General features: G+C 33.8%; 1 protein-coding gene across 5 annotated transcripts in view; it reads left to right on the forward strand.

Annotated features, from left to right (window-relative positions):
• Nucleotides 1-16,350, forward strand: part of LOC145278011 (monocarboxylate transporter 9-like) — a 199,293-nt gene that overhangs the window by 132,054 nt on the left and 50,889 nt on the right. For all 5 annotated transcript variants that reach the window (XM_080130191.1, XM_080130193.1, XM_080130192.1 and 2 more), the window contains exon 3: nucleotides 11,304-11,362. In XM_080130191.1, coding sequence (XP_079986317.1) covers nucleotides 11,304-11,362 — 59 coding nt within the window. The remainder of the gene's footprint in view (nucleotides 1-11,303; nucleotides 11,363-16,350) is intronic.

Raw genomic sequence — 16,350 nt, forward strand, 5'->3', positions numbered from 1 at the left:
CAGATATTGCTTTAATAAAGTGATATTAGCATTTATTGTACAAAATGGAAGCAAAAAGAATTAAAATTGCTTCTCTATTGCGTGCGTCCGATAAAATAGCAGATATTGCTTTAATAAAGTGATATTAGCATTTATTGTACAAAATGGAAGCAAAAAGAATTAAAATTGCTTCTCTATTGCGTGCGTCCGATAAAATAGCAGATATTGCTTTAATAAAGTGATATTAGCATTTATTGTACAAAATGGAAGCAAAAAGAATTAAAATTGCTTCTCTATAGCGTGCGTCCGATAAAATAGCAGATATTGTAAAGCTCCTTAATGTAAGAGGAATAACGGTGCATAGGGTTGCATGCCGTATAGCCAATGGAGAAACCCTCAAGGACCCGCAAAGGAAGACCTCGCGTTGTGAAGAACAAGACGATCAAAAAGGCGTTCGAGAACAATCCAACCCTTAAAATGACACGTCTCGCTAATATGAAGGGGATCTTAGTGTCCACTGTCAGGAGGGTTGTTAAACGGGAAGGTGGAAAGTGCTTAATAATGATAAGAAAACCTCTGTTGATGGTTCAGATAAAAAAAGAAGCGCCTTGAACGCAGTAAAAAGCTTCTCAACAACATACAAAAGTTATTGAAACCCACTGGATACTGGCTTACCGCCCGTGACTATAAACATGTCCTCGAGGTAAAACTTTGTTATATATGGTCGTTGAATTACATTCATCTGCAAAAGATCTAGCTAATTTGCATAATGTTTTAAACATTCATTTTAATTAATACCCTATTAGTTTTATCGATTTTCTTATGGGATGATCATTTTTAGTTAACTATTACGTGTAATTATGTTCATGCAGATATTTTACGTGATTTATACTTGCGTAATATTTGCGCAAAATGTTTATATTAAACAGAAAACTCTTTCTATATATGCTCATATATGCGTATATATATATATATATATATATATATATATATATATATATATATATATATATATATATATATATATATATATTTGTTTAAAAAATTGCACACCAATCTCTGTCAATCTTTGGTCTACAGACATGAAACTTTATATTTGGTTTTAGCCGAGGTAAATTTGTGAAAATTTATTAAATGAAATTTTCCAGGTGAAGGTCGAACTACGGTATTACCAATCTATATAGATATATATTCATATTTTAATTTTTAGTCTTGCAGTAAATATGTCTTCATAGCTCAGGCATTAAAGTCAAAAGTAAAAATTAAATCGTAAGTTAAACGTTTTGGGTTCAATTCTCGGTGGTGGCTCACGAGTCATTTTTTTTTTTACTTTTTAAATCATTACTATATATTGGGTCCATTATAATATAATAATAAATTCGAAATCTGCATAAATCAAAATGCCGGGAAATGCCGGACAGCCTGCTAGTACATGTATATATTTTTTAAGTCAGTGACTTTTACTTTTGATAATCGAAAAAGTAGATTATATATATATATATATATATATATATATATATATATATATATATATATATATATACTAGCAGGGGGACACAGGATTGAATAATGATCAACAAATGTTTCACATTCCAATATTTTTATTGTCATCGCAATAAGTGACATCGCCCATTTTTCAATGAAATCGATGGATTCACTGCTCTATGACCCATCGCAGTGCACCGGAAGCAAGACTTACATGCCTCTCCGCAGTGATTTAATCTACAATACCTTGTAATCTACATTGCACCGTAGAGAACCTACTCTTGAATTTATGACAATATTTTTTATATATAAATGCTTGAATTAAAGTTTAAAACGCACAAGTCAAGTATTATGCTTCAATTATGCTCTAAACAGAGATATTCACTTCGAATGCGCCCCTATCATATCAAAGAACTTACTCTTGGTTTTATATTCCTGACCTCTCTGCTTGTGCGATGATAAAAACTTGAATTTAAGTTTTAAATGCAAAAGTCAATTATCATGGTACAGTTGTGCTTTAAACAAAAGCATTCATTTCAAACACGCCTGTCATATCAAGGAACCTACTGTTGATTTTATATGCCGGACGTTTCTGCTTGTGTGGTAATAAAACTTCTCAAATAAACTCATGTTGTTAGGTTGTATACAGTGTAAACTTTGATAAAAAGTACATACAAATGGAATTTGTTCAAAACAGATTCGTTTTACGTAGGCACGTTATTTCCGAGATTTTTTTTATTAACAAAGCAATACATAAATACATTTATCATAGTTATTTGCAATCTCATCACAATACTACGTCGCAATTTTTCTCCACATTTTTTTTTTGTGATAGATATAAAGAGGGCGAACTGCAGTGAAAATGGAAAATAATGTAATAAGTATGAATACATCCGGGTTACTCCACACAAGAATATGATTTTCTGGTGTAAGGAATGAATAAACACGAACGTTGTATCTTCGGAGAAACGTCAAAAGACCGTTAATTGAAGCGATTTAGTAGATTGTATTACTTGATTACAGTAGCCAAGACAACTCACTTTCTTCAAACAAACATATCCAAAACTATATCAACATCGCTACACTCTAGTGCAAATAGTAAGCTAAAAACTTATTTGCTTTAATGAATCTGAAAATGTCTGTGTAGCACGAGTGGCTATAAGTGATTATTTTTATTGCTGAATGTAAGACGGTCATCCAATAACATCCAATTTATTCGTATGCCAATCGTTTTTCCACTCGTCATATAACTTACAACTCAGCAGAAGTCACCCAATGAACATTTGGCTATATATTTACACATCTCGTCTTAATGTTCTGAACGTGTAATATTTTCATCGGAACTTTAGACATTTTCATCTATCAAGTAAGTACATGATCTTTACGTAACATTTTCAAGATTGAATTTATCAAATACTAGCAAATGTACCCGGCGTTATCCGGTATTAAAGATAACGTTAAATCATAAAAAAACACGAAGTGCAAAAAATATATATATCTATCTATATATCTATAAAAGTGAACGTGTCGGTCTGTCTGACTGTCTGTGTGTCTGTGTGTCTGTGTGTCTGTCTGTCTGTACATTTCCCTACGCAATAACTCTGTCAATTTTTAGTCTATGGACTCGAAATTTGAAATACCGGGTACTGAGATTTGGGAAAATCGATGTGACGGGTGTCAGCCAGAAATTTGGCTGTTAAGGGGTCAAATTTCAACGATTTGACCTTTAAGAACTCTACCAAACTCCTCCGACAATTTTGGGTCTAGACACTTGAAATTTTAGATATAGATTCCTTGAACCTGGATCTAACTTAATAAAGTGATTTGAGCCCGAAACTATAAATGTAAGGGGTAATAATAGGGGTCAAATTAAAAAAAAAATTTACTCTTTTTTTTTTTTGCTCAGCATACACCTCCAAACACCCGGGCAACGCCGGGCTGAAATGCTAGTAATAAAATAAAAATAAACTAAAACATGTGCATTGGGTTGTTCATTTTCTTTTCAAACAGTTCACTTCTTGTAAGTAAAAAAAACAAACAAAATACTCAAGCTGAGATCTAGACCAAAACCTAAATACAGTGAGTCAAGTAAGATAACAAGCTTACTACGATCTTTAAAACGTATTTTCAAACCTACTTAATCTTAACATAAGGAAGTTGTAATGTTTCACGACCGCGCATGAACAGTTGACAAACAGAAAAACGATAACCCACAAGGACCAATTTTTCAATTTTTTACATTTAGCAATCCTTTTTTTCCGGATGAAAACAGATTAAAAAGTTTTCCATGTGTCTGAATACCCTATATACCAAATTTCAAGTTCGTAGATAAAAAAATTGAGAGTTGTCCTCACACACATTCTCATTTATATATATATATATATATATATATATATATATATATATATATACACTTTTCATACTATTATTTACTCCCCCCCCCAAAAAAAATAAGCAGCATATTGCCACTTGGGCGTAAGGGTTACTATTTAGGATTATATCTACAGACGACTATGTGGGAATTTAAGCAACGACATGCCAGTTTGCGTTACATTTAAAATTATCAGTATTAGTACAATCGGTGAAGTAAGAAACAGAGCAGATATTCCAAAGTCTAGCAGTGTGGGGGGGGGGGAGCAGCTGTTGGAGTAGAAGGCTTTCTAGCATCTGGGAACCTCAATAGTGATTTTTTTTTTTTGCTGCTGCTGCTGTTCGAGTTATGCGTGCGTAGTTACGTCGAGAGGGTAAAAGTGCTAGAAATTCGTCAGGACAAATTACATTACAGTTCTTGCAAATAAAACAATAACACATGGCGATGGGATAGGAGTTGAAAGTTGGTTGATTGTGCAGGGCCTGTTAGGTTTGAGACCCGTTTAAATTGGGTTTAATGGGGAGAGACTAAATGAACCAGTACATATATAGCAACAATATTCTATTAGAGCACCACCTATTTTACTGTTAGATTCGCAGTGTCCCAATTCAAGTTGCCTGTCAATGTTAAATCGAAGAGTTTAAACTGTGAGTTACCATCCAAAAGCATAAAAAAAACACATTTTGAACAAGTCTAAAAAATGATGCAATGCATAGCGGTTGATTAACACGTACCTCCTAAAGAAGAAATTACAATGAAATATTTACAATTTTAAGTTTATATTTTTTTTATTGTAATCGAAATCGGCGAATTCCCCTATTTTTCAGTCTAATTGACTGGCGACTCTAGTTGAGGACCCGTTGCTGTGCAATGGGAGGAAGCTTCACATGACTCAACGCTACATTGTAATCTACATAACACTGTAGAGAATCTACTTTTCAGTTTATGACAATATTTTTATAACGGCTTGATTTAATGTTTAAATTGCAAAAGCCAAGTATTATGCTTCTATTGTGCTCTAAAAGGAAACTTTCATTTTGAGCTCACCCATGTCATATCAAAAACCTACTGTTGTTTTTATATGCCGGGCCTTTCTGCGTGTGTGGTAATAAAACTTCTCAAATGAACTCTGATGTTAGACTGTATAAGGTGTTAACTTTGGCCTAAATAGCTTGTTCCTTTTTTATCGGATTTTTTTATTGGTCATCGATACTTATCGAGGACATTCCGATATAAAATCTATCTAAGAACACTGCCACGAACATAAAGTACATTAATATGAAATTTCATAAAAATCGACCCAGCTGTTTCGGAGTTTATAGAAAATGAACTTACACAGAGTTCATATATATATATATATATATATATATATATATATATATATATACATACATAAAATGAAAATTACAATTGAATTTACCAAAATGATCCAAGATAGTAAAATTAAAGTAAATTATAAATATTAAAGAATTAATATTTATAAAATTATCTCAGTCAGATGTAAAAGCTCGATAAACCAAATAGGAAATAGAGCTTATAATATGAGCAAACAGTTAATAAAATATGTTAAAAAACACTTTGAAATGAGTTAAAAACGGATTTTGCATGCAGAAGTATTTGATGAAACATATATATATATATATATATATATATATATATATATATATATATATAAGAGCAACTAGTTAAGAAAACATGTTTAAAACACTTTGCAAAAGAGTTAAAAACATATTTAATCTGAAAAGGAAACACTTAATAAGTGGATAGTCCTTAATCCGCGGAGTTTCGCAGAAATATTTTCCTTCTCATCAGAGGGTAGGAATTAGCAAAATGCGGGATCGGATTTTGCATGCAAAAGTATTTGATGAAACTGCAAGTAAGTCAAAGATCTTACTTGATAATAAAAAGTGAAGCAGAGGGAATAGGGCGAAGAAAAAAAGGTCATATATATATACACATCATTAAAATGAAAGATGAGGAATAAAAGTTGTATATAAGTTTATTATATCATCAAAACAATAAGGAAACGTTAAGGAAAATCAAGAAAATGGGGAAAAAGGAATAGGATAATATGGTAAAGCATAATTTTATGGGAAAAACAGAAAGCATAAATCAGGGAAAAAGCGGAAAAAGAAGAAAAAAGAAAAAAATGGCATAAATAACCCGTTACGATTCATAACCAGGGGTTCTTCGTACTGTCCCTCGTGAACGAATCCGCAGCGGTGTAAGTTGGTGCGGGGATAGGAGGAATTTATTAGGGAGAAAAATTTTTACATCTTCCATTGATTCGAACCGATTTTGGCCGTGAACTCTCATCAGAAAAATATAGGAATCTACGATTATTGAGGAAGTTTAGAGGTAATAGGCCTATAACACGTTTCAAATAATGTGCTCCAGTTTGTGCATATTACTTTGCATAAAATGTCTTGATTTTAAATCCTATTAAGGTCAAAATCAGAGGGAAAATGAGTTCATTTTATATATAGAGAGAGAAGAAGAAAAGAGAAGAGATAATTCCTTGTAATATAAGATTTTTTCACAGCGGTTTGCTTTTTGGCTAAGATAAACATGTATTATCGGTTCTCAGTACTCCTGAAACATCAAACGTTAAATATCGCCGAGGCTATATAGAGGATGTGACAATACAAATAACAGAATGTTATTGGTTTACTCGCAAGAATCGTGGAAATTCCACAGAATTAGAAATATTTTAAATCAACAAATATGGTTTGATTGAGCTAATAATTTTTTTTGATAGCGCAAAAAATAGTTGTTTTTTGTCAATAATACGTTCTTTAGTGCAGAACCGTTGCACATCGAAATTACTACGAGGAATTACCCCCGTCTCACAACATTTTTACAATATATTATTATCATATTTGAAAACAAGGCTATATTAAAGGGAGGTCGCTTTTATATTCTTGTTTATGGTTTCCATGTTGGGCCCTTTAAAGGCAAATTTTGCGAAATTGGCAACTTCTGAAGCAGATTGGCTTTCAAAAATTGTATTTGTTCAGTTTTTCAAAGCGTAAAGTACGGGCATACTGAGGAAGGGACAGGCAGGCTATTATATAGACTAGAGCTTGTTTAAAGTATAACTATGCAACGAAGAATACCCAAAAGATTTTGTGAGTGATTGCAGTTTACTATATATACGGTATTATAAAATGTTGTTGTATCACAGAATTAAGAATTATACGTTTTCATGTATATATCTATACTATAATTTTGTTCTGTATTGCTATTCATATAAAAACTCCTTTTTTTTCTATTTATTTAGAAAATACAACTTTGTTATATATGGGCAATGGAAGTGCATTGATTTGCAAAAGATCTAGCTAATTTGCATATTCTTTACACATTCATTTTAATTAATTCCCTATTAGTTCTTTCGGTTTTCTTATGGGATAATTATTTTTAGTTAAGTATTATGTGTAATTATATTCATGCAGATATTCTACATGATTTATAATTGCGTAATATTTGCGTAAAAGGTTATAACCAACACGGACCTCTTTATATATATATATATATATATATATATATATATATATATATATATATATGTTTAAACAAAAATTGCCTACCAAACTCCACTGTCAGTTTTTTTTTTTTTTTTTTTTTTTACAGACAGGGAACTTAATATATAGGGTTTTAGCCTGGAAAAGTTCGTGCAAAAATGTGAAATTTTAAGAAGGGGAATTTGCCCGGTGAAGGTCGAACAACGGTAATAGCTATTGGTTCATGTTTTAATTTTTAGCCTTGCAGTAAACAGGTACTCATAGCTCAGGCATTAACGTCAAAGGAAAGACTAAAGCGTAAGCTAAATGTTTTGGTTTCAATTCTCGGTGGTGGGGCAAGAGTCATTTTTTTTAACTTTTGAAATCATTACTATATATTGGCTCCAATATAATCTATATATCTATAAAAATGAATGTGCCTGTATGTCTGTCTGTGTGTACATTTCCCTACGCAATAACTCTGTCAATATTTATCTACAGATTCGAAATTTGATATACAAGGTACTGAGCTTTGGGAAAATCTACGTGATCGGTTTTCGGCCAGAAATTTGGCTGTTAAGGGGTCGAAGTTCAATGATTTGACCTTTGAGAACTCTACCAAACTCCTCCGACAATTTTGGGTCTAAACACTTGAAATTTTAGATATAGGTTCCTTGGACATGGATCTAACTTAATAATTTGATTAGAGCCCAAAACAATAAATGTTAAGGGGTCATAATAGGGGTCAAAGTTTAAAAAAATTACCATTTTTTTGATTTTTTGGGATTTTTTGCTCAGCATACATCTCCAAACAACCGTGCAACGCCGGGAACCCATGCTAGTCTATCTATATATTTACAAAAGTGAAATTGTCTGTCTGTCTGTGTGTCTGTGTGAGTACATTTCCCTACCAAACTACTCTGTACATTTTCAGTCTACAAACTCTAGATTTGACATAAAGGGCATTGAGATCTGTAAAAATCTTTTTAATCGGTTTTCGGCAAGAAATTTGGCTGTCTATGGGTCCAAGCTTAACGATTCGACTTTTGAAATCCGTACCAAACTCCTCTGCCAATTTTGAGGCTACACACTTGAATTTTTAGATGTAGGTTCTTGAACATGGATCAAACTTTTAATTTTATTTAAGCCCAAAACAATAAATGCTGGGGGGGGGTCAAAATTGGGCTCAAAGTTTAAAAAAATTTACCTTTGCGATCTCTACCAAATTACTAAGCCAATTTTTGCTCTAATCATTTTAAATTTTGCATAAAGGGTATTCAAACATGCAGCAAGCCTTTTAATTAGTTTCGAACGAAAATTTGGCTGCATGACGTCAACGTTGAAAGAGTTGACTCTACCATACCCCTTTGCCAATTTTGAGTCTAAACACTTGAAATTTTATATGTGGGTTACCTGGACACGAGTTAAACTCTTTAATATATATATATACATATATATATATATATATAACTACTTCATTTACTCACATAAAATTAATATACAAAAGTATTAATTTAAACGTAAACTTTGAGTATTTACTTCAAAAGTGCTCAATACGTAGGTAGAGCTAGTTACTAATTTATAAAATATATATGGCGATTAAGCTACACTGAATATTCCGCGTTTAATCCACTTTAGGATTCTTCAAGCTTATGCGAATAAGCCTGAAGAATCCTAAAGTGGATGAAACACGGAATATTCAGTGTAGCTTAATCGCTATATATATTTTATAAATCACTATATATATATATATATATATATATATATATATATATATATATATATATATATATATATATATATATATATATATATATACTTATGCACATGAAGTTATGAAGAGTACATAGAACCCGAGCCAAGTCGGGCTGCACTGCTGGTATAATAATAAATACGAAATCTGCATTAGTCAAAATATTATATTTAAACGTATTTTACGACAGTGCAATGTCGGGCGGCCTATTAATAAATATATAATCATCAAAACGTGTAATTAATATTTATTATACATGTAAGAAAGATTTTTTGCATTTAGTTTTTAAGATTATTAATCGTTATTATTCTCATATATAAACGCAAGGAAATCTATTATTTTATAAATTTAATTTTAATATGTTTGTCGTGTGTATAGACGCATACATAGACGCTATATGCTGAAAATAGTTCCACTCTCTTGTGAAATGTTCGCAGAGATACAAATAATCACCAGGGAATCATTAAATCAGTATAGAAGATGTGGGGAGAGAAATCTGTATCTCTACTATTATATAAAAAGTCTTTTGTGTGTGTGTGTGTGTGTGTGTGTGTGTGTGTGTGTGTGTGTGTGTGTGTGTGTGTGTGTGTGTGTGTGTGTGTTTGCGCGCGCACGTTCCTTCCTCATATGTTTCGAAAAGGCTGGACCTATCTTCTGCAAATTTTACACAAAGATAATTTATATGTCTGGCAGTGTTCTTAGATATGTTTGGGACAGAAATTCGTCTGATAAGTATCGAAAAGTGAATAATAATAATAATAATAATAATAATAATAATAATAATAATAATAATAATAATAAACGATCTTAAAAATAGTTTTTCTCTCTTATAGATAAAAAAAAGAATAATTTTTACTGGGGAATATTTTACATTACACCGGCAAAGGGAGATAACAAATTTCAGCAAATCCTTTCTTCTTAAAAAAAAACAACAAAAAAGACAAAACAGATTTATTATAATGTGGAGATATAGCTTAGTGGTAGAGCATTCGACTACAGATCGAATGATCCCCAGTTTAATCCCGGGTGTATCTCACTTTTTTATTTTAAGTTTTTCTTATTAATGAGTTCAATGTACGATAAAGAAGATGTACCAATTAAAATCGCCGCAAATCATTTCTTTGCATATTTTAAGACTAAACATTAATCAGAAGTGACTTCTCAATATATTGGTGAGCCTTATTGTCATCCAAATCTAAAAAACGGAAGGTCGTTGCAGCGAGAAACCAATGGTATACAGTTTTTGTGATAACGCAAAGTCATTTGTGTTTGTTAACGAAAGAAATGAACAATATTGAAAATCTGAAGAAATTTATTTTATCCCCAAAACCACGGAACACTGCCGATCATTTACGATAACCTGTACCAGCACCACAAATGATTAATTAATAACAATACACCTATTTAGTGACAACTTGGCTGGTATGTTATAAATGGCCGAAAAAGATGGAAAAAATATAAACGGCGAGCGCCAACCTATCTGAACCTCAACTGAAAGCGCATAGAGAATCAGAACCTTGGGAAGAGTTACAGCCATTCAAATTCCAGAGAAAACCAACGGTTGTGCTTACCAATAAATCATTTGTATTTAAACGATACATGTTATACTGCATAATCACGTTGTCACAGCGGTTCTCGTTAGATCACCGAAGTTAAGCAACGTTGAGCTTGGTCAGTATCAGATGGGTGACCAATTTTAGAATTCTAGGCGCTGTATGTGGGAGGGCGTCGACATCTCCCTACAAAAGTTGCAAAAACCTAACGTCATCTCCCCTAGCGGATGCGACTAGGGACCGCTTGTGAATTTTACGCTCACATTGAACTTCCTCCTTTGGAGGAAGTCGGTCAATCCGCATAGGGTTAATGCCGTTTCCCTTAAACGATATGATAACGCTAAACTACTTGCTATGATTGTCAGGGAGTGGTGAGAATCTTAGGACACGTCTTGTTACTCAGACTGCAGGGAAACTCATGAAACTATTGTTCCTCTCTCTCTCTCTCTCTCTCTCTATATATATATATATATATATATATATATATATATTTCTCTCTCTTTCTCATGCGAAATAATTTATTAGGGTTTAATCTTAATTAATTTCACCGTAGACCACAATGAATGGTGACCTATAGGATGTTTTATCTTTTGAGCATAACGCCAATATTTCGTGGTTTCCTGAAAGTTTCAAATAATACAAGATTTGTCTTATATTTTCAGATGGAAGCAACCTTTGGCTTTCGTGGCGACTCGAACATATCAGAAGAGAGCACCACAAGGTAAATCTCCATTTTATTATAATTATAACATTCTTATAATTCGCACACAGATGTTACAAGATATTTCTCTCTGGCAAAAATCATTGATTTTTTTTCCTAGAACGGAAGTAACAATGATTCTTAAGATTCCAGCATTCTTCCCTCCCACGTGATCGTTTTTTGAATGATACTGCCCTTAATTGGTCTTTTCTGGGGATATTAACGGTTATTTTTTTGTTTTATTTTTGCAATATTAGTTTTGATGTTAGTGTTACTACATTTTATTTTGTTTCACTTTTGGTTAAGTTAGATTTGTCAGAGTTTATTTGGATGGTTACCTCTCTCTTAGCATTGAGTCTTTTGAAAACTTGGATAATATCACCTGTGTGAATTACGTCCACAAGTGAAATATCTGCTACTATCAGGGAGCAAAATCTACGAATTGCTGGTCACTGCGAGGGAAGCAAGCAAGACCTGATGTGACACGGCACGAACATACGAGCATAAGATGACCTAGATCCATGTACTTCCAACAAACTGCACATGACGCCAATTGTGATCTTGAAGATCTGAGGCAGCTGATGGAAGACAGGGAAATCTGGAGAGGGATATATATATATATATATATATATATATATATAATATATATATATATATAGAGAGAGAGGGAGAGACATACACACACACACACACACATTGGTCCGGGGAAGGAGCCCGACCAGATAGATAGATAGCGACACCAGGGAGACTAAACAATGACAATAAATAATGGAAATGTCGGTGGTTCAGTGGTTAACGATATTGTGTGCCGACCTTAATGTCCCAAGTTCGCATCCAGTTATCTCCACAAAAGTCATTTTCACTTAGAATGTTGGCAATCTTCAGGTGGTTTAGAAAGTAAGTACCTGATATCTTTCTAGAAATAATTCTGACTAGAGAAATGTCAGGGAAACCAATGCCAAAATTAGGATCCTCCGATTCATATATGATAATGATGATAATGAAAATGAGGAGGATTGAGAGAGTAGAAAGTGGATCGTGATTTTCACTTTCAACAGCCTCGTAACTCGCGCTCCCTTATTTTGCCCTTAAGTCTTCAAATTCCGTGAACGATGTTTCTGACAAAGAGGCAATAATTGCTGTTTAGTGAGTCGACATTTGTCCAACTAACACGTATTGTTAGTTAGTTTTTTTTTTTACTTTGAAGTCTTATTGTATTCTTTTATTTTTAGCTCATTAAATCAAGTAGCTTCATGCCTTGTTTAGAGCGATTTCCATAAAATAGATAAAACTCGCCTCGACCATCATCAACCCTGATGCTTGTGGTACGTAATTACCTTCTCCTTCATCATTTGTTCTGGCGGTGTCAGTTTGGCAATCATTGATTGGCTTACAAGTATACAAAGACAAAAAAGCAGTTGTGCTCTGATGTTATGTGCGATACTGTCGCTGAAACGACCATTCACATTTTAGTTTAGTTCAATGTATTAATAAAAACGCAACTGAGATCATTTCGCTGTCAAGCAATCATTGTTGTTCCGTTTAAATCAGCTTCTCTCAATCTGCGCCAATCTGAGCTCTCCCTCGTCTCACTCGTGTCTACACCCAACTTCCCGAAGCGAAAACCTCTCGAGAATCTCCCGAGCCACAAACTCCCTCTTTACATCATCAACGCTCTGATCCCCATCTGGCATCAATTGAAATGGATTGCTCTCGTCTAGGAGAAGCCCCATGTTTTGACAAGGTTCTGGGCTTGACCTTCACTCCTGATCTGAAATGGAACGCGTACATCAAGTCTGTTGCCAAGGTCGCTTCTATCACTCCAGAAGATATCTCACTACTTATGCAATTCTCTGTCTATATAAAAGCGAAGTACGTCCAAGGATAGAATACTGCTGCCATATCTTGGAAGGAGCTGCTAAAAACAGCCTATCCTGCCTTGACAGAGTACAAAATAGACTTCGTGGCTTAGTGGGGGATGCCCTTTTCTCTTCCCTGCAACCTCTCTCCCACAGAAGAGACGTTGCGAGCATATCTTTGTTTTATCGTTATTTCCATGGCAGGTGCTCGTCTGAACTCCAATCTCTGGTCCCCTCTCGCCAATCTTTTACAAAAAACACCCGTCTAGCTGAATCTACTGTCAAAAATGTTCCCCACTCTTTATCTTTGCCTAAATCAAAACGTAGATTCCATGACAAAGCTTCTTTCTTAGAAGTGCACGCCTGTGGAACTCTGTTCCGTCTGCCTGCTTCCCTCCTGACTACAACTTGAATGTCTTCAAGTCGAACGTAAACAAATTCGTAATGAACCGCCCCCTTAAGTAGACACTTTAAATATCCAAAATAACGTACTGTACTTATAATAACCCTCATCCCTGAGTGGCTTCCGGGCCTTGATAAGTGGTGACCACCTTGTAAAAAAAAAAAAAAAAAAAACTCTAATGCCTAAATATATTAACTTACTAGCAATACACGCGTACCGGCGTTGCTCGGTGGGAGCGTTCCCCCTATCGAAAAAAAAATTAAAGTAATGTTAGTGTTGTTGGTGTTGTTGTTGCTGACCAAGCCCAACCTCCTCATATTACGAACGGCTTTCGGAATAGACACCCCCCCCAACTCCCTATAGTAAGAACGACTATCGGAATATCAAGAACGGGTGGAGAGAGGTGGTGTAGTAAGGATATTGAGAAATCCCCAGCCAGTGGTGCCGAGATTTAAAAAAACCCGCTGGATCAGGGAAAAAAAGAAATCTCCAGATAATCGCTAGATTTTAAATTTTTGTCGTCTGAAAATTTCCAAAACCGATAATACAAAACCAAAAATCTCCAAAAAAGAAAACCACCATATTTTAACTCCCAATAAAAAAAATGTTCACTATTTTCTCACTATATATTTCTGGAATTCTATTGAAGTCGTTAGCTCCCCAGAAAACTTTCACATTTTATCAGCTATTTTTTTTTATCTGATTTTTGGAGAGGGTATATTTTGTTTTGCAAAGAAATAAATCATATAATAAAACAGTTGTTCTAATAAAATTAAATTGAAATATATTAAAAATTAAATAATGGCGTACCTACATATTCAATATTGCCGAATAAATTCTCCATAAATATAGGATGAATTAATATTTGCAAAATAATTTTTTTACAAAAATCCGCAAAACATGGGCACCAGTTTTTTTAACCATCCATAAGGAGAGATCGAGGAGGGTAGAGAAAATGTCAAAAATGGATAATAGCACTAGATGAATGTCTTTGAGAATATATATAAAGGAAAAACGTTTGTCAATTTAAAAATAATTATAAATATATTTAAAACTAGGAAGGGGCCCTTAAACAACCCCTCTAAAAATGATATTTTGCTTTATTAGGCGATTACGTGTGAATCTTTCAAATAAAATATTTTAGAATATATAGTGGGAGATCATTTTTTCATTTAAATTTAATAAAATGACCCCTAATTTAGAAATTCTAACTTTTGGAACAGGTTAATAATCTTTAATATATGTCTAACTCTAAGTCTGACTCGTAATGTATTTTCTCTGTATCTCGCCCTTCCATTGTATCCCCCTCTATCTGTCTCTCTCCGTCTAAGAAAAGAAAATACGATCTAAGTAAGTAAATAGAGGCATTAATAAACATAAATATGTAGAAATAACGAAGACGGGATTGAGTAAGACTTAATGTGGAGCATAACGTTCGTAATGTAACGAATGGATATGCCAGAACATGGCGGCGTGATTATAAGTTTCGGACCGTTCGTTTAAAGGGGGAGAGGCAAATAGCAGACTAATAGAATATATCCTGATCAACCAATCAGTGAGGGCGGATTTTAGCCAGGGAGAAATTATAATCTATAAGTAGGAGTATGTTGAAGATATGGTAAGTGCTGTGTAAAAAATTAAGTGGTGAAAACCCAGCAGAGTAGGAATAAGTATGAATAAGGCGGTGTTAAGTGGGTGTGGTAGAAGTACAGGAAAGGCAGAGAGAGAAATAGGAACTACTTCTTCTATAGATGGTGAGATTGTAATCGTGGCGCTCCTCGAACTAAGATTTAAATATAACGCCTGAATGCATATATATAATGCCGTGGTAAAGTCACATCCGGCAGTGGTTAATAGTGTAGACATAATGAATTTGTATGTGGCCTCAGTTGTTGCAAACCTACGGTATTTTGGCCTTGAGAGGAAATACGCTTCTTTAATATATAGAAAATGACCGGAAATCCTATGTTCGGATTTTTGTCATAGTCGTCGCCAATCTGATCAAAGAGTGTGAGGCATTTATGAATGAAATTTGGTTTGAAAGTTAGACAGAAATTGAGGTTTATTAGAATTAATTCATATGCCACAATATGCATGATACTCAATTCTTATAATTGTTGTCTGTGGTTAGAAGCAAGAAAGAGAAGTATTACCGTGGGTGCCCAGCGAGTGAGTTCAGGCGAAGAAAAGGAAGAACAAACATGGCGGCCAGCATTTTTATTTCGTCCGTTTTCGCGTAATCTCGTGTGTGCGTGAAGATGGAAACTATAAAACGATGTACATTTCTCGGTGCTGGGAGATTATTCCCGATCAGCCAGGAGAGAAGGCAACGAGAGTAGAGACAGAGGACTGTAGCGATAATCTTTCTCGAACATTTCGTTTATGTATTTGAGGTGACCCCCCCCCCATTATACTTCAGTAGAATTAATAGCTTTTAAATGAATCATATTCAGTTAAATTGTAAAGTTTGCATGATTTCTGTAAATATTTTCATCATTGGTGATTTTCTTAGCATGAACATCTCTTTCAATGTAATCTCCCTGGTTTTATGTAATGAAATATTATTTACTTGATATAGTCCTTTCAGCTTGATGTATATTTTGTTAATTATTAAAGTATTTCTCTAGAAATTCCTTGAACCTCGTTGAAAGCAAATTAGCCGAGCTATTCTTATTCCGAATCCAAATTTTACAATAGATGTTAAAGCCTCGAGTCGTGCTTTGCTATATTTATGTTGAATTTACTCT

Source organism: Euprymna scolopes, chromosome 6 (genome assembly GCF_053919585.1).
Source record: "Euprymna scolopes isolate OS-2025 chromosome 6, ASM5391958v1, whole genome shotgun sequence".
Lineage (NCBI taxonomy): Eukaryota > Metazoa > Mollusca > Cephalopoda > Sepiida > Sepiolidae > Euprymna > Euprymna scolopes.